At 35.5% G+C, this 27,659-nt stretch overlaps 1 protein-coding gene across 1 annotated transcript in view; it reads left to right on the top strand.

The window, feature by feature from the left end:
- Positions 1-27,659, top strand: part of IPO11 (importin 11) — an 80,534-nt gene that overhangs the window by 27,822 nt on the left and 25,053 nt on the right. Inside the window, exons 15-29 of the mRNA XM_066181201.1 lie at positions 410-500; positions 1,968-2,015; positions 2,648-2,753; positions 6,371-6,497; positions 8,502-8,535; positions 8,718-8,758; positions 9,770-9,886; positions 11,242-11,355; positions 12,566-12,681; positions 14,298-14,374; positions 19,331-19,410; positions 19,982-20,062; positions 22,436-22,531; positions 24,062-24,175; positions 25,193-25,314. Of these exons, the coding sequence (XP_066037298.1) occupies positions 410-500; positions 1,968-2,015; positions 2,648-2,753; positions 6,371-6,497; positions 8,502-8,535; positions 8,718-8,758; positions 9,770-9,886; positions 11,242-11,355; positions 12,566-12,681; positions 14,298-14,374; positions 19,331-19,410; positions 19,982-20,062; positions 22,436-22,531; positions 24,062-24,175; positions 25,193-25,314 (1,364 nt within the window). The remainder of the gene's footprint in view (positions 1-409; positions 501-1,967; positions 2,016-2,647; positions 2,754-6,370; positions 6,498-8,501; positions 8,536-8,717; positions 8,759-9,769; positions 9,887-11,241; positions 11,356-12,565; positions 12,682-14,297; positions 14,375-19,330; positions 19,411-19,981; positions 20,063-22,435; positions 22,532-24,061; positions 24,176-25,192; positions 25,315-27,659) is intronic.

Raw genomic sequence — 27,659 nt, forward strand, 5'->3', positions numbered from 1 at the left:
ATTATTATAAAACTAAAAAACCCAGGATGGTGCATGTAGTATGTTGTGGTTGTAAAAGAGCGTTCAGTTCAAGTCCCTGACCTAGAGCCAGTTAGCCAATCCAGAAACAACCTGTGACATCCCTACAGTGTGGTCACTGGTGGTGCAGCACCGGCTGTTCCACTCCACACATTCATTGTTCTTCTGCCACAGAACTGGTTGATGTAGATGCAGCCATCAAACCCTTGCTAGAGTTAAACACAATGTGTAGTGGAAAGAGTGGTATTTCTTACAATGTTAGTTTTGCCACTATATATTGTTTAAATTGTGACCTTCAGTGTGAGGTATTCAGCATTTAAAATTATAGCATAAAATGTATTTTAATTGCCTTTATTTTAATAGATTCTAACCAGATCTTTTAATTTTTCAGCCGTGCACAGAAGTTCTTTTTATTGATATTTTTCATGAGTATAATCAGACTCTTACCCCAGTTCTTTTAGAAATGGTTCACAGTCTGCAAGGTAAGTTCTTTAAAAAAATCAGGGAAGTATAAAATGTAGAATGGTATACATTCATAACATACTCTTGTCAACTATTAAACTATTTGACCTTGTAACATATAATTTTATATAGTGCGTTCTCCGTATTTTTGAAAGGACATGTTAATATTCTAAAACTATTTCTAAACCTGCCATTATGGAGTGCGTTGTGTATCTAGTAGGAGGAAGTCCTAAAGGCTCTTTGGTTTTCGTTGTAACTGTTCTAGATGATTGATAAATGTAGCATTTCTAATTTCTTGAGGGTTCAGGCTTTCTTGGGAGTGATCCACAAGATTAATGAATTCTTCGGGTTGTTTTTAGTTGGGAGCTTCCTGTTCACATGTTGTTAGGCCAGGTTCATGCTGTGTCTCTGCCATAATCTGGGAAGGAGAAAAAACTTTAAAAGTAAAAGTTTAAGTTATGCTGTCATTTGGGAGAGTCTAGATGACTTTTCCAAATTTGAAGAATTGTGTGAAAAATTTGTGGGGTTTGTGTATGAAGACTGAATTATTCATAGGTTGAGGAGTGATTAATATTTTCTCTATTTTACTTTATGATTCTTTGCCCCCAAACTATCAAAAAGTTTTATAATGGCCAGAAAGATAATAAGTGGGAGTGGCTTTTTTTCCCCTGTCATTTCAGCTCAGATTTTTTCTCCCAGTGTCTTAGTTCAGTTACAATATTTTGTATTCGAGCTTATCAGAAAGGATCATTACATTCTATTAAAATAAAAGTAGATACTCATTTTCTGAGAGTGGTGTCTGACTTCACAAAATCTGTTCATAAAGTACTTTATGTATGTAGGTTTTGGGATGGCTTGTTGTACTGTAATATGGGGAGTAGTAAATGATTCCTTTTAATGGCGTTTACAGTTAATGTGTTTGTTTTCTAAAAATTAATTAAGTTAATGCTGCATTGCTAAAAGGTATACCTTTGCTTTTCTAATTCTCCTGGGGCCCGTAGCAGTTTTCTTCTGCTCTTCATGTTTTCAAATTGAGATTCACTATTGAAGTACTAGATGATAGGAAGACTCCATTAATTCTTAGAACTTCAGAAAATAATTATTTTTAGGTACACATATATAAAAAATCAGGGAACTAGGTCTAGGACCCTTTTGGATGTGGTACTAGGTGGTTGACAATTGTCTGCAATTGGCAAGTTTTGTGTCTGTTCATTTAGAATACTTGCTTCTGACTTATGTATATGTTGTTCTTAAAAATGTTCATATCCAAAAAAGTAAGTCAGAAATAGGGTGTTAAAGCAGAGATTTGATTTTGATATATTCACTGAACAAAGTATCAAAACTGAAATGACTGTACTTGTAAATTGAGTAAAAGCAGTGAAAGCAGTCTTAATTCATGTCTTCCTTTCTGAAAGCATTTGAGTACAAAGTTGCTTGCATTCCTTGTTTTGTTGACACTTTTTTTTTATTTTAACTTTGGCTTGTAGGACCTACCAACATGGAAAATACCAATGCTATACTGATTAAAGATGCTGGTAAATTAAGTTTTACTTTATTTTTGAAATAACAGAGCCACTTTAGTGTATGTGTTTTACTTCTTAAAAATTGCACAAAGAATTTGCAAGATTTTTTAAGTCATTTGTAAAGTGGGACCTAAATCTTAATTCTCCTTTCATTGATGTTGGTCTTCACTTTTGAAAATGTTTACGTAAAAATACACTGCTTTTTGGCTTTTTTCTGGAACAAGCAATCTTCTTTACTGTACTGTTCCTTCTGCTGTGCCAAGTCAATGACCTTCAGTATTCACATGGAGATACTCTGTTCACTTTGGAAATGAGGAGATTTTATGGCAAAAGAAAAGAATTGTTTCTTATGGAACCGTCCTTGATGATAGAATAAAATCCTCATGGTTCCTTTGGCTTCTAGCTATTTTTAAGAATCTAACATTTATTCTGTAATGTCTTTCTTTTACTAATAATTTCCACACGAGTTCCTGTCACCATGATCTGATAAAACTTACTAAAGAAAGATACGCTTTAGTTTTGTTTTCTTTATTATGTTCAGGTTACCAAAATGTGGTTTGAATATTAAATTAATCTGATTATTTATTAGTATTAAAAAATTAACATTTAAGCAAACAGTAAGCATGACTATTGTTTTTCCCCAGTGTATAATGCAGTTGGACTGGCTGCTTATGAACTATTTGATAGTGTGGATTTTGATCAGTGGTTTAAAAATCAGCTGTTAGCGGAACTACAGGTTTCTCATGACAGGTAAACACTTTGATTTGTTACGCTTTCATCATTTAAATACAAACTGTTGATAAAAATCTGATAAGATACAATGCCTGATAATCGCCAAGTTGAAAAATACTCAACCTTGAAATATTATCCACTAAATGAGGAGAGGTATGAAATGCCTACAGATAACTGATAGCAGTCACAGAACTGACAGTGTTCTTGACAGATCATATTTAAATTCCTATGTGGTGAATACTTCGCGGGTTCTGTGAAAGTACATTGTCTGTCTTCTTGCACACATTAGAGTTGACTAAACCTCCTCAGGATAACCAGCTTTGCTCATTTAAGAGAAGATGTTTAGGTCTCCAGACACCCAGAGTCCTCTAGCAGCAAAGTCCAACTGAAATCTGTGGAAATCGTCCCTGTAAAACTGTAGTTTAGCCAAGATGGTGATTTGTTCTTTTTAAGTTTAAATACAAGCCCTCTGTAATTCTGTTCAGTACATTTTGCTGCAGTAAAGAGGGGAAATAAGCGTTTGGGTTGTGTTGTAAAGTGTGAATGGTTGCAGCTTGTTTTTCATGAAGGGCTTTATGCAGTCCATCTGCTGTGGTGTTTACTTCTCACCAAGGTCCCCCTCACTTGGATGGCCTTCACACAAGTACTTCCTATTGTTTAGTGGATCTCATGGGGTGTTTTGAAAGATCATTTTTGGCATCTTAGTACAGACTGAGCTGTCGCTCTTCATAACTGTCTGGAAGACACTGTTCTTCCCTTTCCTTGAAGCTCACTGTTTCCCCAGGGGAGGGACAGCGACCACTATTGTGCATGCTAGTCCTTATCAGACAAGTTCAAATCAGCAATTGACTCTAAATAAGTATGTCCTGTTTTTCTCAACACAGTCATTAGCAGTGACCCGAATGTCCTCCGAAGACTGTTACTGTTTTTTTTCTTCTACATCTGCAATTCATCTTACCAGTGGCAGATTTTATGGGAAACATGAAGTAATTTGTTTCCTTATACCCTTAGGAGCTACTATAAATTGTAAATTATTTTCCATAGTGGGTTGCTAGTCAGCTCTTTTATTTCCAAAAGCTCTATATACAAAGACAGTTCAGTCTCCTGTAGAGTGGAACTTAAAATATTAAAATGCTTCTTTCCACAACAATGAACTTTGAAAAAATTAATTCCTTACTTTCAGATGTATAAACTTATGCTAGTGTGAAAGAATGTTTACCACAGTTGTATCCCTGCTGTCTCCTAATTTTTTTATTCTTCTCATTAAACTATTTTTTAAACTAAGATTTCACTTAATATTTACAAGTGGCCAAGTACTACTCTAATGATTAGGCTAAATGTCAGAAGAGCAGGAAAAAAATTGGAGATCTTGTATAACATTGTTAATATGCTGTTGTGCTCCACCAGCCCAGTCTCTAAATAAAGCTGTCATGATCTTTGCAGCACATGCTGGCTATGGCATTTTTATGCTCTTCACCCATATAGCTTAAGTAAAACTGACAAGTTTTGTGTTGCTGATACAGTTGTATTTCAGTCAGGAAGACACCTGATCTAACCATTTGGTTGGCATTGTGATATCCCGGGATGAAATTCCTGTGGGGACAGAAGCTTGCAGTAGAAGTTGTCTGGAATTTTGAAGCCCTGTTTTACCTCATCTGCTTCAACTGCCTTCATCATTGGAGACCACCATGGCAGTAAGGGCCAGCAGTGTTAGTGGCTTGAATGGAGTACTGCTTTAACAGCAGCTTTGGGAATACGTATGCAGTTCAGAGAAAGTGGGTTGGAGGGTATCCTCTGCTGTCCCACAGGGTGTCCCATGCTGACTAGAATACTTGTTCAGAACTGGTTGCTGTTTGGAATCACAAACCTATGTGTTGTCAGCAGTGGGCGTGGAGCTTGCAGTCTTTTGTTTTCTCTGAATGTTTTGTAACTTGTTGATAATAAACCCATCCACCATGACAATAGCAATAAAAAAATATGAAATTAATTTAAAAAGTTCTAAAAGACTTCTAGAAATAGGGCATTGCCAAATTTATCACTTGCCATGATGCTTAGTTTTGTACTGATTAATGAGAAGCTTTTCCATAATAGGAAAGTAGTTTACTGAATACTTTTTTTTTTTTTTTTGGCAATAACTCATTTGTAAAGCAGCATTTCCTGCTGAGAGAAAAAGTAAAGTACTTTTGTCTTGAATATCTGATGCAGTCCAGACTGCTTAAGGTTACTGTCTTATGACAAATGCAGCAGAGGTTGCCTTATTTTGAAATATGGTCACTTATCCCATGTGAGATTTAGGTCCACCAGGCTCAGTCACTGTGTACTCTTTTTTTAAAAGCTAATCTTCTGAAGTGAGCTTTTCCCAGAAGTAGTGAATGCAGAAAAAGTAGGACCTCAAAAATAAGCACCTATGAGAAACTCCACTATTAAAAAAACACCAAAAAACTCCAAACAAAAAAACTCAACCCAGATTATACCCAACCAAACACCACCTACCCCAAAAAACCTCAGTAACATGCTGAACTTTGTCTACCATGGAGAGAGAGAGAAATAATATAGAGATGCAGAGATAGGATGTATGTATTGAATAATAGATACCACCAGACCTGAAAATTTTTGCATTTAGCAGACAGTTACATAGTTGCATCATGTAATTTAAAACTTATCTTTATGTGATAGTGGTTTGAAAACTACCCAACTCGAATTTAAAGAAAATCACGTAGTTTTTTAAATACTATGATGTTTACCAGATTAAATGTCAGATACAGGTCTTCTAAGAGTAGAAAAAGTTGTATCTTCACAGTTTCTTGAACAAGTCGAAGGGTGCGTTAATAAGGCAATGTTTTGAGTAAGTCATGCTTCTGCATACATTATTCACGCTTCACTGCCACTCAGTAAGCATCAAGAAAAACTGGACTGTTATTCCTCATTAGATACGTGTCCCAGTCTAAGGAATTGCTTTATTATCTTTCTTAACTTTATACATCTGTAAATTAAACATATAAATCTAAGTTGTTTGCTCAGTGGAAAAAATAGCAGGTCTGTCAAATGCTTTTCTCAATCTTGTTCTGGTTTGTTCTTCATATCAACTCAAGCTGTTTGATTTGTACCCTTGTCATGGCACTCGTGCAAGATTAGGTAATGTCTGTTTTAGAATAGTTTTGGACTGATGAAGTGAACTACTCTGACAGTTGCTGTAGTGCAGTCCTTAACTTTGCATTTTTAAATTGTATCTGACTTAAAATTTTGGGGCATAAACAGAATGTCAAGGCAATTGCTGGGAGCTATAATGAAAATAGATACCATGATTGCAGTAATACATGTAACTTTTAATTTTTTTTAAATTCGTGTGCTGTATGCAGAATGAACTGTATCTCTAGGGAGACATTCAAGATTCAGTCGTTTAGGGTGAAAATTATCTTTTTCAGACTAAGGTGGTTTTTCCTGAGCCTTCTTGTGAAGAATTTTAATGGAAGAGGTTTTTGCTCTGAAGTTGATCTTGACAAACTAAATCTTTTGAATTTTTTTGGACAACAATATTTTCATCATGATTCTTGGCCTTCTTTTTCATCAAAGTATTCTATAACAACTACTGTAATGAGTTAACAAGTGCAGTTGTTCTCCTCCTATTTTTAAAGGTATAAACCAATACGCCGACGAGTAATATGGCTGATTGGACAGTGGATTTCTGTAAAATTCAAATCAGACTTGAGACCTGTTTTGTATGAAGCAATTCGTAACTTGCTTCAAGACCGTGACTTAGTGGTATGTATAAATAACTAATCTTTTGGACTACACATTTGTTGTAACCACAGATGAAACAGAAATACCTCACTTTGTGTAAAAACTAGATAAAGAATTTCATAACATCATGCTTTAAAAAAGTCTGTTGTGTCTTGCAGAAGATAAACCATTGGGAAGATGTGGTGATGTTTAATTGTGCATATACTGAACAGTAATGTCATTACCCTACCGTAAGACATTAAATGAAGCATGAAGATGTTCAATAAGTGGTGACTTCGGTGGGAAAATGAATTCCAAAAGCAACAATCTATTTTTTATAGGAATAAAACTATGAAATGTCTTACAGTAATTTATAAATGAATGGATACTTCATATAGATAGAACAGAGTTATTGACTACTCCCTTTATTATACAGCATTGGCCAAGTGAGTTTGCAGGTGACACTTGAGCTGGGTGGGAGTGTTGATCTGCTGGAGGCTCTGCAGGAAGGCTCTGCAGAGGGATCTGGACAGGCTGGATCATGGGCTGAGGCCACTGGTGGGAGGTTCAACAAGGCCCAGGGCTGGGTCCTGCCCTTGGGTCACAACAGCCCCAGGCAGGGCCACAGGCTGGGACAGAGGGGCTGGAAAGGACCTGGGGGTGCTGGTGACAGTGACTGAACATGAGCCAGGCTGTGCCCAGGTGGCCAAGAAGGCCAATGGCATCCTGGCCTGGATCAGCAATGGTGTGGCCAGCAGGAGCAGGGCAGGGATTGTCCCCCTGTGCTGGGCACTGGTGAGGCCACACCTCGAGTGCTGTGTCCAGTTCTGGGCCTCTCAATTCAGTGAGGACACTGAGGTGCTGGAGGGAGTTCAGAGAAGGGCTGTGGAGCTGGAGAAGGGTCTGGAGCGCCAGTCCTGTGAGGAGCAGCTGAGGGAGCTGGGGGTGTTTATCCTGGAGAAAAGGAGGCTCAGGGGAGACCTTATCACTCTCTACACCTGCCTGAAAGGAGGCTGTTGCCAGGTGTGGTCAGTCTCTTCTCCCAGGTAACCAGTGACAAGACAAGAAGAATTGGCCTCGAGCTGCACCAAGTGAGGTTCAGGTTGGACATAGGAAAAATTTCTTCATGGAAAGAGTTGTTAAGCATTGGAACAGGTGGAGTCACCTGGAAATGTTTCAATAATGTGTGGATATGGCAGCTAGGGACATGGTTTAGTGATGGTGGTGCAGATTTGGCAGTTCGTCTAGATGATCTTAAAGGACATTTACATCCATAATGATTCTGTGATTTTATGGTTATTTAGGCATTAAAATTATCTGCTAACTTGATAGGATAAATGGCATTGGTTGCTAAATTGCTTGAGTACAGATCTGTAGTTTTAAGCTACAAATTCAGTTTACCAGCAGGTGGGATGAAGTTGAGATGCTTGTTTTACTGTTGTTTATTTTGCTTTTATTTTTGAACAAACTGGGCTATCAGCCCACAAAAAAAAAGAAAAAATACCCCAATAAATACACTTTGCTAATTTGGTAGTCAGTAATTGCCAGTCATAACCATAATTTTTGTGATTCCAGACAGCTTTAGCAGAGCGGTGTATGTTTCTTTGACAACTGTTTTTATTTAATGCTTTCTAAGGCATTTCTAAGCATCTACCGGAAGAGCAGTCTCACTTGTTGAGTTTATTTGATTCTGATCTTCTTGGTTGACCGTAAACTGTGAGATAATTCTAAGTAAAACTCCTCCCTATTGCAAGAGTTTTTATCACAGTCTAGATAGATATCTTCTTGTTTAATTATTTCTTATGCTTGGTTTTGCCTGAGTAGCTTTTTCAATTTCTACCACTTTAGCGATGACAAATAAAATTTAAAGGATACTAAAATGAAGGTGAAAGAAAATGAACTAACTACATCTCTTAGAGGATTATGGAATGCAGAGAATGATTCAATTTCCAAAACATCATGTGATTTGATATTGTCAGGTACTCTGTGGATAATCAAAATGTTTAATGGACGTATGCATGATGTTTCTTGACTTCTGTCTTTCAGGTCCGTATTGAGACAGCTACAACACTGAAGTTAAATATCCTTATTTGCAAAGCTGTTTGATTAGTTTTTAATTCTGAGTTACTGGAAAACAATCAATTTTAAACTTACTATCACATTCTTTACGTTATGTTTTTTTGAGTATCCATGAAATATTTGCTCATTTGAGTCTTGGTATCTGTTTGCAGTCTGTATTATTTTTCCTTAATGTTTATTTACCTGTAGATGACTTTGAGTTCAGAACTGACCAATTCTTACCGGTAAGAGCATTTATAAATTCTGAGGTATAGAGAAAAGCAGGAAAAAATATTTTCCAATTTCATTTTGAACTACATTGTTTAGTAATTAATGTGTGTGCATATTTGTATTGTGTGTTCAGTCTTCACAGACCAAAATATATACTTATACTCCTGCTGTTAAGGTTGCTAGGGTGTAGATATATTTTAGTATTATGCTGTTATAACTTCATAACGGTGTGTTTAGTGCTCTATAACTCTATAACCCAGAGCTCTGGCTCTGTGTGTTGCCAGATAGTATGTTTCTTTATGATAAGAAAATACTAAAACAGTGTCTAACAAAAACATCTCCACCAATGTGACTTTCCCGCATGCTTGTTTCATGCAGTACTTTCCAACCTGCTGCTTCTTAGAAGTGTTACATACAGTAACACAGTGCCTTAAAAAGGCACTACTTTCTGGTTCTCCTGGTATTTGTGTTCTTTACCATGGTTATTACTGTTGTCATTAAGTAAACAGTAGAAAGAGATAAGTACACCAAAGTTATATTTCGCTCACTCAAATCTAGCAGATGTTTTTTCTTATTTCATTTTGACTTCCATATTAATTTCAACTGACTTGAGAACAAACAAACCAAAAATGCAGAGTGCATCTAGACTGTAAACACTGGAATTTTCTAAGATGCCTTTTTCAATTCAATATTTAACTTTTATCTACTGGCTCAAAAGCTGTACTTTTGGTTTGACTCTAACAAAGTGCTCCTTCTGGAGAGACAGCCTATTTTGCCTGTGAAATCATTTACACTTATCAAAACTTGAAAATGGCATACATTCAAACTGATCATGTTTGAACTGGTGTGTAGGAGTATATCTGAATTTTTGAACCTTGCTTAGGCAATGATTGGGTAATGTGCTTTTTTCCAAGTGAAAGAGTAACATTTTGCACACTTTATAAATGTTTTTCAAAGTTTATGGATGTCTTAGAGTTTTAAGCATACAGGAAGCTTCATGTGACCAGTTTTTTTTTTCCTTTTAGTACCTGGAGTCCATGTTTACACTGCTCTTTCAGCTGCTTCAGGAAGTAACACAATGTGACACCAAGATGCATGTTCTTCATGTTCTGTCCTGTGTGATTGAGAGAGTCAATATGCAGGTATTTTTTTAATAGATTCTTCAGTTTTAGCTTTGTCCTAAGAACACAGAAAAGGACTTTTGTGGAAGGATGATGTCATCAATTAATAGACTGGTTGTTGTTGTCAGAGATTCCTGCACTCTTGGTATTACTTGGTCCTCTTTCCAATTCTCATTTATCTTTTGTGTAAAATGTTAACTTACTTTTCTTAAGTTACGATGTATTTTTTCTATTGAGTCAACCTTTAGTGTACTGAAGGATTTTTACATCTTGTGACATTTCTTGCAATTTTATTTTTTTATTTGTTTTTTATTCTAATTGTCTCAAATCTGAATTAGTATTTTAATCTATATTACATATTAAAAAGACATTTTTGGGGGAAAATGCTTTGCACTCATAGGGAGTGTGCAGTTAAATTTGTAATTTCTTGTTGATACTGATATGGGTCAGAGTTGCCTCTACAGCATTCTCCTTAACTACATGACACTTTTCAAATTCACATTATGAATTCTCAGTACTTCAGTGTTAAAGTATATGCGTCAGCTTTTACATAAAGAATTTGAAGATGGTTTTGCACAGTTAAACAGTGAATAGTTGACTGCTTTTGTCTCAGGTTTTGTTGTGGTGGGTTTGTTTTTTTATTTTTTATTTCAGTGTTACTGTATTAAGGACAGAGGTAATGCATGTTTTTGAGTTACCTCGTCTTTCTACAAATAATCCTGTCTGAAAGCCAGATGAAGCTTTCATAATTGTCCCTTATAGAAAAAGTCAACCTGACAGCAGATTTCCCAGCAGTTTAGAAAAGCAGCATTAAAAGAAGTTGAGAAAGAACCCTTGAATATGTGTAGGTAAATTACTAATTAAATACTTTTAAAGACAAATAAATTAACCTTTTAGTATTGAAGACCATAATAGAAAAAACTTAGGCTAGGACAAATCTCTAGAAGTTACATAGTCTTAACTCCTGCTCAAAGGCTAGGTGACTCCAGAGGTTATTCAGCACCAATTTTTTTTTTCCCTGGGACTGTTTCTGGTTTTAAAGAACGCTGTTGTTTAGAAATCCTGTCTAAGTGAAGAATATACTAATATGAAAGTATCTGTGTATCAAGTTTTAAATATTTTTGTGTCCTATTTACTACATAAGCTTGGTTGTCATACACAAATCTCACCACAAGTAATATGTTCTTTTCAAACTACTCTGCAGTCAGAAGTTACTTCAGTCACAGAGTAAAGAGTACAGTGTTTTAGAAAGATTTAAACAAACTGTATTTTTACTGATACCAAAGCATCTCCTGTATTTTTCAGAAACTATGCCTGGGATAAATTATTAGTCTTGTTTCACATATTAAGAAACCAATTTGTGTTCTGCACTTTAGATACGACCATATGTAGGATGTTTGGTTCAGTATTTACCACTCCTTTGGAAGCAGAGCGAGGAGCACAATATGCTACGATGTGCCATTCTAACCACCCTCATCCATCTCGTCCAGGTAATGAACCTGAGTCACATAAACATTGTCAGTTCCTCCTACAGTTCTTTCTTGATGATAAAACAGTATGTGGTTATGTTGCCTGCAGAATCTGTGGTATTAAGTACTTCTTTAATAGACTATATGCCACACTACCTTCTCCAGCCCCTGCTGCATCTCAAAGAAAATGTAGCAGACTAGCAGAGGCCAAGAGAAGTGCTCCCATGGCAGTGTCTGTACAGTAACAGACTTAGTATGCAGGCAGTCTTGAACTTGTGGAAAGGCATGACTTATAAGGATGGTATTGTAGAGGTTAACACTGGAGAGAAATTGAAAACGAAATGACAAATATTATTATAGAAGGAGAACTTAAAGGTTCTTTCCAAAGCTTTTCCAAAGGGAAATTCTTCTTTCTGTCCCATGTGGAGGCTAAAATATGAATTTTTTTTAATAAGGTGTATCTCTTGGCATAGATAGACGCAAAAATGTGAGACAGATTTGTAGAAGAATCTTTTTCTTTTAAGGCATGTGTGTTTAAGTAAGTAGATAATCCACAAAGAAGCTGCAACTTAAAAATAACAAATAATTTTAAATTTTCCATTATCAAAATGCAGGAATTATGCAAATTCAGCATTCCACTAGCCTCAATTCTCTTAAGTAGTAATATTACAGTATTTTGTAGCGTGTTCAGTAATTGGCAGTTGTTCCCAATTTATTCTTCATTGTTCAAAAGTCGCATGGATCATTTAAAAACTGAATCACTGTCATCAATCTGTGAATCTTTGTGTAGCTATAAAAACAAAATTTCTCCTGAATATAAGATTATGTCAAATGATTCTGTAAATGATAAGAACTAAAGAATAATTCTTTTCTTGACCTGTAAAACATTCGGGTTTTAGTAATTTGGTATTTGTTAGACTTGTGACTTCTCCAAGAAAGAAAATGAGTAGTGAATGTTTTTAGGAATGTATGTCCTTTATCATTTTTTCTAGCAGACTATTGATAAGTGGAGTGTTTTCAAAAAGCACAACCTTTTAAAGACATGTTGAGAGAAAGCTTAGAAATATCAGACTATTTTATTGTTGTATTAAATGGAAGAAAGTTTAACCTTTGATTTCTTGAATATATGTTTACATGTGAATGTAACAGCAGTATAGATATTTTCCATGCTATTTTTGAAATGCTTATTTAAGGCTTTTGACATACTTTACGTTTCTTACTTATTTTGCAGGGATTGGGAGCAGACAGCAAAAATCTCTACCCTTTTCTACTTCCAGTTATCCAACTAAGTACAGATGTTTCTCAGCCTCCACATGTCTATCTTCTGGAAGATGGTTTAGAGCTGTGGTAAGGATGATTTCTTTCTGTTTCTAATTTTTAAACAGTTAATCTTATATCCCCAGAAGAAAAAAGTTGTAAAAACCTTTGAATATTAAAATTGGTATGTTCTTGTTACCTTACCTTGACATAACCTATATCACACCTTTTCTCAGAAGATACGAGGTTAGGAAATTTATATACTCAGCTGGTTTTAGTTGTGTTTCTTTTGTTATTCATTTTCAGGCGGTTGATACTGAAGGTACCATTCTGTAGTGATAATGAACAGCAAGACAAAAAGTCTAGACTCACTATAATGTGCGTGCTAACTTAACAATTTGGTGTGCTTGACTTTTGGAGAACAGTGAGCCAGTGGATCAGAGCTGGTTGCAGGAAGACATGTCATAATTACAGGGATAAAATGTAGAAGTTGCTTTCTATATCTCAGACTGGTGACTGAACATAAAACAAGAGGTAACACAGTGCTCAGTTTGCCATGAGCCTGATTTGTTTGTTTCTGGTGCAGCTGATGCTGTAAGGGAGAATGGTTACATGGATCAAATTCTGAAAAATAGGAAATACATAGAGTTTGTCTTAAAATAATGAGTGATTCCTTTGATCTAAATTGTAAATTAACCTTTCAAGTACAAATATTTAATGTACAAACAATATACAGAGCAATATATACAATATATACAATATAAACAATATAATATACAATAGAAACATATACATAAATATAATATACAGTATAGAATATAAACAATATATACAGTATATACAGCAAAACTGAGATTTATAGTGCTGGTGGCAGCAAGTCAAAGTGCGAGAGCTTCTCAAAATTTAACCTAGGGATCCTTTACATGTATCAGTGCAGAACTTCTATATCTTCTTAGTAATACTGTTCTTGAGGCTGCTCTTTTGCTGTCTGTGCAGAAGAATGATATTTTGAGATGTCCTAGGGCATCAGAGAAATCTGGAGAGCTGGCAGAGAGGACTCCAAGGGCTTCTTGAACCAGGAGCAGGAAAACAGCAAAGATATTTCACATAACCAGACATATTATTTAAATATGGTAATCCCTTGCCCAAGATCTAGGAAAAAATGGAATTTGTTGCTGTGGCTTTAAATACAAGCTTAATTTATAACTACTGTTTTCAAATCTCAGGAATTCTAAATTGTTATAAACAATGTATGATAATCAATATATCATTTCAGATACAAAAAAAAAAAAACAAAAAACAAAACAAAACAAAAAACCATAAACATGTGAGCTGGGCCATCACAGCTTCACCTTTGAGGTTTATAACATGTGGTGTCGTTGCTCTGTAGATATCCCTCTCTACTTTCTGCAGGTTCCCTGACTGGCTACTTAGACATTCTCACTGTTGCATTTCAGAGCTTATGTTGTCTTTTTATAAAGACAGTAGCATGTTTTTCTTTGTTTTCCTACCTTGGCAAGACCAGTGCCTCTACTGATGACTGTGTTGTAAGGACTATTGCTCTGCTTGAAGTATGCTTCTGGTAATTGCTACACACCGTTGATAATATAGATGGCTACTGGAAGTTAAAATGTTTACATCTGTCAAAATAATTGTTAAATGTTACTCATACATCATCTGAAATATTTTGCTTAATCTGTTCTTAGGTTAGTGACCTTGGAGAACAGTCCCTGTCTTACACCAGAACTCCTGAGAATATTTCAGAATATGTCTGCCCTTCTTGGTACGTCTCTTACTAATAAAATTACAGGGCTTTTTCCTGCTGCTTTCTTCATGCTACTGTGGCTGCAGGTACTAAGGAAGCTTGAAAAATTGTAACAAAAATTGAGGAACAGGTTTTTATTATCTGACTTTCTCATCTTTTTTAACATTTATAATCTGCTTACCCTGGTTCTCTTTTTTTAATAAATTGCAGCTGTTGTACATGAAAGATAAGATAAATTTCAGTTTATCATTTCAGAGGTTATTTTAAGAAGGTTCTGAAATTTAACACGAAGTGTGCCAAGTGTTACTGATATTGATTATATGGAATACTTGCGTGTTCTGCTTACAACCAGAACAAAGTTACTACCTTTCCCCTTATTCAGTTACTAACAATGTAGGATGTTTTCACGCTACCTAAATATGAACATTTGGGTCAAGCACTGAAATTAAAAACAGCAGTTTGTTGGCAAAATATAAACTTAATAATGACAATTAGGCTTCAATGCTTAGGAAATACTGATACTTCAAGTGCTTTTGGTTCATAATTAGGGAGTATAAAAATTCCGTGGTTTTATTTTATGTTAATATGTTTGTGTTTAGATCTTTAGCTGTGCTTTTGAGGTTTTTTTACTGTATTACACTAATACAGTAAATGGGTTAATTTTTTTTAGAGATATGTGTTCACAGAATTACAAAAATTAGCTTTTTAGTTGATAATTGTTTTCAGGACTTAATATTTTATTCTGTTTCTACTGGTCAGTAGAAAGTCATGTCATGGTAGGTAGGTGCAAGGTGATGTCTTCTGTTATTTCTCCTTGTGTACAAGATCTCCCATGACAAAACTGCTCTGTTAACTAGTGGCTTTATGGTTAAATACTCCACAGCTACTGCTAAAATTCTGTAGCTACTGAGTCCTTACTGTTGTCATCATCCATAACTGCACACCTACTCTTCTGCCTTCTTGTTCTGTGTCAGTCAGAGGTGGTATATGCTGCAGGAAGCCTGAACTGAATGAATGGCTGTGATTTTCATGGTTTGTCACACTGCTAATCTGCTGGAGTTAAATTTATAAATACTCTGTATTTGTGGCTTGTTTGTTTATTACTGATAATAAGCAGACAGTGAGTCCAGTCCTCATTCTGAGCCCAGTCCTCATGTGATACTTTTCAGAGCAGAGGTGAGTAGAAATGGAAACCTTGGCGAACTCTTTTTAGAAAAGGTGGAGGTATTCTGGAATATTCTACACTTGCAATGATTTCCTTGTTCTGTGAATGAATCCTGGAGAATAGTGATGCTCTTCTTTGGATAAAAAAAAAACTTTCTCAAGAGAAATTATTTATTCTGAAAAATGAAAGCTGTATGATGCTGGTAAAGTAAGTAGTACAGTTAAGCTGGGTAGGGTTTCCTAAGGATAAGCCTTCAAACCTGCTTATATCAAACTTTTTTTTTAATCAGAGTTGGGAGTGAGTGGCAAAAACACAGCAGCTGATGTGTAATCACAGAGTGATTTTGTCCTATAGGCTTCTGTACTACTTTGCTTCCTGAGCATTTTTCTGAGAAACTTTTTTGGAGTGTCATGTTCGTCAAAAATTTTGATTGCTTCAAAATGATACACGTTTTGCCAGGAAGTGGAAACCATTCTGGTATGCTCTTTGCCTACAAATTCTATCTGTTTATATCAGGAGAATCTGACTAAACACCCTCCACATGACACAGCCATGGTATTATGATGCTTAAATGGAGCTGGAATTTTGGATTAGTGCTAACCTTATTTTAAAACATGGTAGTTAGAAAACCAGTACAGTACTGCCATCTGCTACCCCTCAGGGAGCTACTTCATTCAGGACACTTGAAAAACAGATTCTTCACCTAAATCAAGTGCAACAGTAGAATTTAAGGTGCAGCATCTTGCAAAAGAAAACATAGTGATCAGGAATGATCAGCTGTGCTAGTTAATTAAATAACTGTTCAGTCTTAAACCTGTGTGTGAGTTTTTCCAGTACACCAGTAGCAAATTCAGCTGAAACTTCCAGCACTAAAAGTCAGACTCTTGTGTCTTTCTTAGCATGGCGATGTAGTTGTCAGAAAAAGGTGTTTTAACTAAGAAGTCAAAATTGCAAAGTCTTGTGTGCCTTAACTGTGTGAGATTAGGCAAAAAAGATAATCTCGCCAGGACTAGCTTTCAATTCTGTCTGAAGTCATCAAAGTTAAAGTCAAAGGACAGATGAGGTGAAGAGAAGTTCTGAATAGGTAACTACCATGCTTATGTTTTTTGGAGTAGGGTGGAGAACTAGAAAGAAGATGCTCCAGAAAATCAATTCTTGAAAATACAATGTAAGGAGTATTAGTCTCCTGGACCTTTTTTTCTGAATTTATTTTTACTGAATGGAATTAGTGTAATACGCAGGTAATGTAAGTATTTTTCTGGTATTTTTACCTTCTACATCAGCATTTAAGTCATTCAGAAAATATGTCAGAGGTCAACATGGATGAACTGGAAGAGCTGGAGGACAGGGAGAGAAGAATTCGTATGTGAGATTTTTCAACTTGAAGGGGAAAGATAAATATATATGGATATGTTTTTTATTTTCCTTTTTTAACTAATCTGAAAATAATATGTAGTTGTTCACTTCCAGATGTAATTGTCCTTATGAAAAAATCTTTTTTGTACCCATTTCAGGATACTGCTGTTGTTGGAAGTGGATGTCAGAGGAGTTATACAAGTCAATTAGATTTGCCTTCAGGAGCAGAATGTTGCTTTTGATATGAAGGCTTGATTTCACTTGCATAAGTGACCGACCTTCAAAGATTATGGTGCTCTCACTGATGTACAGTAATTATTCACAGCATAATTGTCATTCTTGATTTTCAGTTCAGCACTGCTGCTACTGTTTAAACTCTGTTGAAATGTAATTGCCCTGTAGAGGGATTGCACAACCTCTTTAATATATCTCTTGGAATGTATTGAATAATGTGGAATGGAGAAATAATTAATTACTTGAGGGTGGAAGCATTTCTGCCCTGAGGCAGCTTAAAATGACAGTTGAATCTGATACAATTTCAGGTTGGGAATATGGTTAAAATCTAGACATACCTGTTCCAAGAGTTTAATGTGCATGTGCTGTGTTTTTAAAGGTACAGGCAAAAACTAAGTTCCTGGAACTGGACTAACTCCTCTGATCCAAACAAAACTCAAAGGAGCACATTAATGAATTCAGAGAAGTATGTTTGATTCAGGAAAACCTAACAAGAGAATTGATATATAATTAGCTTCTAAATGTACTTAGTTGGATATGAGATCTTTCTAGAAAATTTTGCTGAACACTGAATTGCAGATGAGTGATAGAAGTTCTGTCATTTCCATCGCATCTGTCATACCTCTTTTCATTTTGACCTTAAGTACAATTTTTGCTACACACATTTTATTACCTTTTGTCAGTTATCACAGAATCACAGAATGGAAAGTTATGGAAAACTTAGTAATACTTCATGTTTATATGACCATTTATTTAGAATTTGTCCATTTGGTTCAGTGTCTGAAATCTCAAATATGATTGTGTCTAGTAAGGAAAAAAACACAAATGCAAACCTCTAAGGAGAACTCAATGTGTAACTCCAGTAATATGCTACTAAAGCTAAACTAACAGATGTCTTGCAATCTTTTGATATCAAAAGATTGGATTGATACTGGATTGATAGGTGATCTCTTTTCAAGTCAAGAGACAAAAATACTCAGAATAAACGATTGCAAGATATGACCTGTCTGAGTACTGACATCTGAATGCACTCAGGAATGCAAAGCTGTCCTATGGCCATATCAAATGGAAGAACATTAATATTCTACCTAATGGGTGGGGAAAAAAAGAAAATCTCTGCTGTACCTCCGCAGAACTATACAGATGTTATAATGGAAAAGCAACCATGGTCATGTTATAACTGTTTTTGGTAGAAGTTTTTATATATAAATATCACTAGTGTAAGCCACACTTAGGTATGGCTGCTTTCATCTAAGCCATGGGAGACGTATGAAGTCTTAGCCAGAGTCTTAGCCAGATGCTTGTTCCATCTGGTAAAGGAATTTTATTTAAAATTCATGTGAAAGTATTTTCCTGTTGCCTCTCCATGATGATTTTATTAGATATTTTAAAGGTGGTGGAGCTGAGGTCCACTTCTGTTACCAAGAATAGTTTGTCGCCCAAGTTGGTTTTAAGGAAATTTATCCCTTTGAGTTTTTTTGTTCTTTTGCGTTGTGTTTATACAACATGGACTTTCTGCACTAGTATCAACATCCATGTGAAACTTTGAAACTTTTAGTTTTACTTCGAGTTCTGCTTATATAAAGTGTTTTTTTTTTTTTCTTAAACAGTCTTACAGGTAGTGCCTGAGGATATATCTTTTTTTTCTCTCTTCAAGCTGCTGCTGTATATCACCCTCTGTGTATCTGTCTCTCAGATGGATATGCTCTCTTTACTGAAATGCTCAAGGTATGCCCCACAGCTCAGTGTAGCTCAATGCCATTTGAAATGGCATCTGGGTCAGAAGAGCAGAATGCAATTTTTATTTCATTCTTTCTGTTCAGCATTTACTGACTCAGTTGTGAGAGAGACCATTTATCAGTAATTGCAAGTCTCTAAAGTACATGTTTCTTTTATTCTGTCTTTAATATCCTCTTAACCCAGTATTACATCCAAAACCTGACTTCTGTTGGTTTGGTTTTTGTTTTTAGTTAGCATTGGCTTTTGAGGTTGTAGGATTTCTTGTGCTTCCATTTGAGCACAAGAGCTGTCATCCCACTTCTGTAATTGCCTCTGAAGGAAAAGAGAACCTGACTGGCACTGGAGTGAAGATCTTTTTTCTACTTGTTGGCATCTGGCACTACAAGCTGTGAGACAAAAAAGACTTCTGGAAGTAAATCATCTTGGTTATACTTCAGTTTGGTGATCAGGTTCTGAATTGTGATTTCTATTTTTTCTAGAGCTGAGTTCAGAAAACCTCAAAAATTGCTTCAAGATCATCAATGCTTATATTTTCTTATCATCGTCTGAATTTTTGCAGGTATGTCCATTATATAAAGATCCATATTACCACCTCAGTTCCTTACTGGCAAACTGTTTTTTCTCTCATCTTGGAACATACCATACACACAAACATACTCTTATTCAGTTATGTCTCTACAAACATACTGTTCCGATGCTCTTTATGGTTCACGATAAGACACTCCGATTTGAGAAATATTTTTTTAGAATTAATGCTTTATGGATTGATTTAGTAGTTTGGTATCTGAAAAGGTCGTATGTTGGGTAAAAATAGTTACTCTAATTATCCTACCAGATTAAAATTATGAATATACATTCTAGCAAGAGTTGAACTAGAGATATTATGCCTTGTTGTCACACCTTCTTCATTAGAAAATTCTTTGAGATTGTTTAAACGTCCTGCAATGTCAGAAGAGCAACAAAATGCTTAATTTAGATAATAATTAGTATAGAATGATTAACATTTTAGCAGATATGATCTTTGAAGGGAAACTGGATCTTTAGGCATATGTAAACCCCAAGAAACTGAATTTTGAAGTATATACAAATAATATAAAATGCATTGCATAATACCTTCTTTTTTATTTCAGATGTATTCTGCTGACTTATGTCGGTCATTTTGTGAGCTTCTGAAGGACATAACTACTGAAGGTCAAGTTCAAGTTTTAAAGGTGGAGTATAATGAAAATAATATCCAGAGGCTCACCTCTGCATATGTAATGTTTTCAAGTAGAATTTAGAACATGGAGAAGAAACCAGTGCATTTATCAGAATTTGACATGGGAATTAAACCATCAGTGGTGGTTTAATTTCTTATTTGAAGCCTGTGCATATGTGTAGAGACCTAGTGAGTGTAGAGGAAACTTTTCCCATCTTTATTGAATGTTTTCTGTACGTGGTCTCCATGCAATTCCTTTGTGTACTAACTTCCATTTGAACCAGACACAAGTTTAAACAGTTTTTGTTTACCTTTGGCATAGTTGCTGTTGTAATGGCCATAACTGCTTAAATAAAGTTGCCAAAGCACCAGAAAATTATATTTTCACACAGCCTTCAAATGGTGTTGTGGGACTCACAAGCTTTTGAAATATTAATAGCAATAATTTGAATATGTCTTTTGAAGAATTTCAGGAAGTAAAGTTGGAATATACATTGAAAAACAACTGAGTAGTAGCTGTAGTGTACTACTACTAACATTTCCAGTGGTTGCACTAACAGAGGGCTCTGTGTTGCTTATGAAAACTTGGACCTGAATTCAATTTATTGTAAATGTGATGGAGGATATAAATTGGATCCCACCTGTCTGTCTGGTGGATCACACAACTGCTTCCAGAATCCAGGACAGAAAACAACTGGTGAATTTGATAGTCTTCCCCGTTTGTAGTTACTTCTGTGAGGAGCTTAAGACTTCTAGTTCTGAAATTTAAAATGTCAATTCCAGTTGATCAGTGATACTATTTAAAGTCTGTAGCTGGGCAAATGTTTTATGCAGCAGCTTTTAATCAGATTTCTAAACTGGAATTATACTGCTAGTACAGAATCATTTATTCACTTGAGTCCCTTTGCAGACTTGCATTAGCTGCAAGATTTGTCCAGTACACTTGGAACACTTTTCTAGTACACTCTTTTGATTCCAGAGGGATAACTGAGCTATCATCCTTGTAAATATTTTTAGAAAAAGGTAAAGTTTTGTCAGACTTCACTATGCTGACCTGTTAAACAAAAAAAAACCACCAAAATCTAGATAAACATTGGGAACAGAAACACCCAGGGGTGTTCTCTGAAATAGTTTCCTGCAAACAGCTTTGGCTGGATTGTAAATAGACATTAGAACAGTAAATAAATAAGGTTGAAAAATACTAATTTGGACTGATAAGACAATTTGTTGCAGGATTGCTGAGGCTTGATGTGACTTGATTTTCTAATTATCTGACACAGACAATAAGAGGTTTAAGAAGACTGTGCAAGGAACGAAGGAGTTGGCCAGAACTTCCAGTACTCAGAAAGATGAGTAGGGGAAAAGTTATGTTAACCTCTGTACATAATAAGCCTCTTTTATCCCTCTGCATATTAAAGGTCTACAAATTTGAGAGGCACTGAAAAGTGTCCACTGCTTAACACTTTTCTCAATGCAAAAAATAAAGAGTATTAAATGAAGCTATTGGGAACAAGATTCAAAAAGGAGAAAAAGTATCCAGGGGAGATGGCTCAAGGACACAGAAGAGTTGATCCCTGTTGAAAGTCCTCTGAGGTGGAAGTAAATGGAGACTTAAGAGTGTTTAAGTGAGGTACCTTTATGATACCTTTATGTGCTTTATAAACACATCAGTGTGTTCACCCATGTGGCATCACTGTCTTTACCTGGCAGTAGGAGTGAGGAGCCCTCAGCCCATTATTCTCACAGCCTCTTCCCATCTCTCTTGGTACAAGGCTAGAGCACAAATATCTGGGCAAAAGAAAAACTGAAGAAGGCAGAAGAGGAAGTTGTTTCAGGGAGCAGCGCATGGTGGGAAAAAGGAGCTGAAAAACAAAGGGTAAAGAGTTTAAACATTGGGAGCCAGAGCAAGGTAGCCAGAATAGCACCTCTGTGAGCACGTCTGCAAAGAGCTGGTAGGTCCTAATCAGTGGTTTCTCAAAAAAGTGACCTGACCAAGCTATGGAAATACACCCTGAACTGCTGGTACTTCACCCTACCAGCCACCTCAATCACCTGCTTTTCCTGGAACCATAACAAGGTCTCTTTTTCCAAACCACATCATCAGCTTTCCCTGGGCCATGGGGAGGCTTATGAGGTGCTTGGCTAGGTGGGTTTCATTGGCCTGTCAGCTTTTACCAGGTGCATTTATGCAGATCACATTTGCAGAATATTTTACTAGAATATAGTTTCAGCCGTCTGGTATGGGTTTGCTGGTGTTTAGTGGTAAGCATCCTATGAGCACTTTATATGTGTACACTTTATATGTGAGCATTTTATGTATTTTAAAGCTTCGGTTAAGATTTATGAATATACTTTAATAATGGTCTAATTTGCTTTTGTTTTTAAGGTTGTAGAAAATGTCCTAAAAGTCAACCCTGTGTTGGGTCCTCAAATGTTTCAACCCCTGCTGCCATCAGTATTCAGGGGGATTATAGATGGGGAGGTAAGAGTTACTTTAACTGCTCTCTACTTTGCCTTTAGAAAATGACAGTACCTTCCATTATTTTGAGTTTTTGCATACTGATGTTGTATTTTCTCTTGTTTTAAGAGCATCTGATAGATTTTTGACATCTAGTTTAAAAGTCTGTAAAAGTAACACAGTAGCACAAGAGAAAACAACCTATCAGTTGTTTTGTCATGTAGTGTTTGTTTTAATAAAACAGCACAAATTTTACTCTGCTGTTCCACTGTTCCTTCACTATTAACACTTCTAAGAGCTCTAACATTAGGCCTGGTTTAATCCTTAGTCTGTTTTGGGGGTTTTTTTGTTGGGGTTTTTTGGTTTTGTTTTTGTGGGTTTTTTTTTTGTTTTTTTTTTTGGTTTTTGTGTGTGTGTGTGTGTGGTTTTTTTTGTGTTTTTTTTTTTTTTTTTTTTTTTTTTTTTTGTGAGGTTTTTGTTTGTTTTTTTTTTTTTTTTTAAATTGTACCTGGACTAGAGAAAAGAAAACTAAACCAGGAGAAGGTCTACTTGACCTTCTTTTCCTAAATGGCATATCTAATATGAAGAGCACTGAAGGGTGTGAGAATGGTTTGTGTGTGATAGAGTCTTTAAGATTTTGCTGGCTTGTGTGTCTTAATGTCTCACTTTTCTCTCTTTGTATTCAACAAAATTGGATGTTGGATGAAAACGAGTGAAATCAAATATGCTTTAACTGTGTTGTACCTTTCAGTTCTAGTAGGAATCAGTGGGTGGAATTCTTTAAGCTTTTTGACTTCTTTGATCAAAACCTTTGTTTTTTTTCAGTTGAAGACTTTAAAATATCAATATGTGGCTCTAATTACTGAATTGAATAAGATTCCCAAATTTAAGCTAAATAATAGTATATAGCAAAGTACTTTTTGCTGTTCAAGGCAAAAGAGAGTGGATTATTAAAATGTCTTCTGATTTAAGACTAACAAATTCATTATACCCTATTCAGAATGTATTCATCTGGGTTAGCATTTTCAGGTAAATATTGGCATGTTGTTTTTCAAATAGGCTATTTTACAAAATACAGTTGTATTGTTATATGCTGAATTTAATGTGAAAAAACCTATAGCTTCTTTAAAAGTCATAACCAAGGGTAGTAAACTAATGAACTTACTGTTGTATCCAGTTAATTCTGAGACACCTACAGATTAGTTATTGGCAAATGTATTATGGTTTCTATCTGAAAAAAGTAGGAGCTTCAGAAATACTAAGTGTTCTTAATGTTACTGAAATGGTAAGCTGTAACTTGGAACCATAATCAACTTGAAAAGTTTTTTTTTAACAGTAAACTGTCAGTTCCTTAAAATACAGGTTTTAAAATTTAAAGTAAAATCACCTTGCAAGTTGTCTTGGTTCATTTAAGAGCCTAGAGGCTCTTAAATAAAATTTAGTAAAACACATAAGGGATGCATACAAGTATTTTTCAGGTAGTGCTGCTATAACTGTCAAATTTTTCTTTTACTTAAACTAAGCACCTTTTGTTCTGGTTTATTTTTGTTTCAGAGATACCCAGTGGTGATGTCTACTTATCTGGGGATCATGGGTAGAGTTCTACTACAAAATGCAAGGTTTTTTTCATTACTTTTGAGCCAGATGGCATGTGAATTGGGTCAGGAGGTAAGGTTTATTGTCCCTTTTTGTCCATTTGGGGTTTTTGTGTTTTTGTATTACATAGGGAAGGGAAGTCTTGCTTTCTTTTGACCTGAAGAAACTTTTCCCTCTATTATGCATGCTTGTTCCTGCCGAGTTCATCATGAAAAGGGGCTCTTTCCCCCTTCTTCTCCTTTCCCTGAGCACCATGTAACAACTTTTACATGTTCCCATAATTACTTAAAAAACTCCATTAAGATTTTTATAGAGTCCCTAAATTATCTTCCTGCTGCATCCCACAATTAGCCATGTAAACCCCCTTAGTCCACATGTGATTGTAGGGTGAGAATTTCTTTCCCTGTGCTGTCTTGATGGGTCTTGCAGGATGGAGAATGGTCTAATCATTCTCCCCTGAGTTTCTAGTGTGTTAGGTTCAGTGTACTTCAGTTCCACTGGTGAAGTTACTGAGGGTCTTTTGCTACAAGTGCTTTATTCTGTGTTTAAGTGTCATTTAAGTAATTTGCTTTTCTGGAGTATGATACAGTTTTCAAACAGATAATGACAAGTCTATTCTTTTTTTTTTCTTTTTATCTTTTTTTTTTTTTTTTTTTTTTTTTGGTGGTTTTGTTTGTTTTTTTGGAGGGGGGTTTGTGGGGTTTTTGTGGGTTTTTTTTGTTTGTTTTTCTTCTTTTAATTTGTCACTGTGTAAATAAAACTGAGTAAATTCTTGTGCTTTGTTTCTATGAGGCTGTTAGGGGAAGACTGAATAATTTGCTGTCCTGAATTAGTTCCCTCTCCAGAAATGAAATGCATTTCAAACATCTGGGTTACAATTAATGGTATGGAGGGTTCAGGGCCTGGAAGCATTGTCATAGAAAATTTAAAAAGTACCTGTTGCTTGTTACTTCTGTGGGGTATACAACTGTCTAGTGTCTTTCCAAGACTAAATAATGTATTCAGTTGCTAGAAAACCTAAAACAAGTTATTTTCTATACACACTGATGCACTCATAATTGAAAAGGAACGTTGTGTTTCCCCATGCAGTTGGACCAAATTCTTGGTAACATGATTGAAATGTGGGTTGATAGGATGGATAACATCACTCAGCCAGAAAGAAGAAAACTTTCTGCTTTGGCATTGCTTTCTCTTCTACCATCATTGAATAGGTAAGCAAATGTACAATGCCTTACATAAGAATGCTTCAAAGGCCCTTGGAATTGTTTCTGAAGTGTTTCACAATTCTGCAGCTAAATATTCCAAAAGAAGTAGTTTTATTTACTTGTTTTTTTCTTCCAAGAGAAACTTTAAAGAGGTAGAACTTCCATGCTACATCATACTAACTTCTTATTTGGCTTCGCAGCATTACGGTAACCTTTCTTCCATTTTATAGGAAATGTCATTTAGTAAAAGTGAGGAACCAGCACTGCAGGTTTTATTGTTTATTCTCATATTAACTTAAAACTATCTGCTTCTCTCATCTGTGATTTAGTAGTTGCTTTAGTTGGCATGTTACTATTTTAGTGTTCCTTCCAGGGAGCACTGTTCAGTTTTCTTTCCTGTTGTAGGTGATCTGAACTTTCATCCTGGTTTTCTCCTTTATGATATTAAATGGAAGAAAGAGTTGCTGTGAAAGACTGTGTTGTTGCTGTGAAACAGTTTTTGCACTATAAATTTTATAACAAACAGAATTTACTATTATCCTTTCAGTAGCCATCATCATTGCTGGATATATGTAGGAAATGGAAGTTTTAAATGAAAATGCTGAATAAGGGTATTGACTTGGCAGTTGTCAATACTAGGAGTCATATATAACATGTTTAGGTGAGAGTTCAGTCCATAGTTACCTTCAGATTATTTTTATCTGTTTGGCATTCCGGGCGACAAGACTGCATGAGTTTATATTTAGTCTGCTGGGTTTCCTATACAGTCTTTAAGTATTGTCTTTTGGAAATTTAGATGTTGCTCCCAAATCCTAAAAGCTCTGTTAGTATCTGTAGAATGTGTAATATCTGTCAAAGGTGTATTCTATGTAGTCGCTATCTAAAAAAGTCCGGGAACACTTAAGTGTAATTTAGAGGCTTCATTGCTTTTTGTATGCACAGAAATATTCCTTTTATTTTGTCTAGTGGATAGTCAGGATAACCATCTAGCTAAAGGTGAACCAAGCAGCTGCTTTATGAGGTTTTTTCCCAGTCAATGTAACAGTATTATACTGTTTATAAGTACATTTGAAATGTTTTTAAAGAGGTGTTAGCTAAAATTTAAGGTGCTGAACTACATCTGTCTTCCTGTGAAGTTTCTATTAAAGAGAGGAAGGAAAAAAAGAAATTCCTTTCAATAACCATGTTATTTTGAACTATGTTCAGCTGCTCCAGATTTCCTGCTGTAATAGCCAATTATTTCTGGCAGTCCTTAACATAATAAAACCTTGTGCAAAATGACAGCTTTATTTTTCAGTTATTCATATCATTTAAGAAAGCTGCCTTTCAGATAAATAGCCTCTCTTCAGTAGACATATTTATGTCAAAGCTATGAAAATTTCACTTATACAGTTGATAGACTGCCCAATTTACCTTCAGACAGTGTGTGTGAAATGGATTCTGTCAATTGATTGTTTCTTTTACTAGAACACTCTGGTTTTGCTATATCTCAGGGATGATACTACACATACTTGCTGCATCCTGTATCTGTAGGCCTCTTGTACAAGTCCATTTGCATAGTTGAAGCAAAAAAAATGTATTAAATATATTACAGTATTTAAACAAAATGTTTTGATCAATGTAAGTGTTTTCAAGAAAAGCTGAAGTAATTTTTTCTGTTGGAATGCCTCACTAACTGGTTTCCTGATTAGATTTTACTTTGAATATCCAAGGTAAGTTCAAGATTTTTCAACTGCAGAGGCAGAAAAGAATTTTTTCTTCTGTGGATGGTTGATGGGCTGTTTTGGTAATGCCAAGGTGAGGGTGAGGTTCTTCCCTGATCTTGCTGCTCTGTGGTGGTCAGAACTGGTACCAGTAGCAAGCTCAGGTTTTCAAGGTTCTGCAATAAGGAAAACAGGCATCTGTGCTGTGTCTTAACACTTTCTGAGATTTTTTTTCCTTTTGCTTTCTCTAGCCTATAGCTGAAGCAGTGGTTTATTATAGAGAGGAAAGAGAAGGAGTAGACAAAAATAGAAGGGGGAAAATGAAGATAACATGTACTCTCATTCTTCCCTCAGAATTTTATGGATAAAATGTTGGGGAAAATATTAAACAGTGACCTTTTTTTATTCTCCCTGTAAATTCTATAGTATTACTTTATAGATTTTAAGTGTTTCTCTAGTTAGTGATCAGGTTTATAATTACAAATATGTGGAACTCTGGACCTTCTCGATTTTAGGGGAAGGTAAAATTTCCCACCATTATTAATAAAAATCAGTTTGACACAAATAATTTTCTGTTTCAAGTACAGCACGTTTGACAGTGCCATGAGTGAAGGATTTTAGAGCAGGTAAGACAGGATTCACTGCAGA

Source organism: Chamaea fasciata, unplaced genomic scaffold (assembly GCF_029207755.1).
Source record: "Chamaea fasciata isolate MVZ Bird 193981 ecotype frontalis unplaced genomic scaffold, bChaFas1.0.hap1 SCAF_4, whole genome shotgun sequence".
Lineage (NCBI taxonomy): Eukaryota > Metazoa > Chordata > Aves > Passeriformes > Sylviidae > Chamaea > Chamaea fasciata.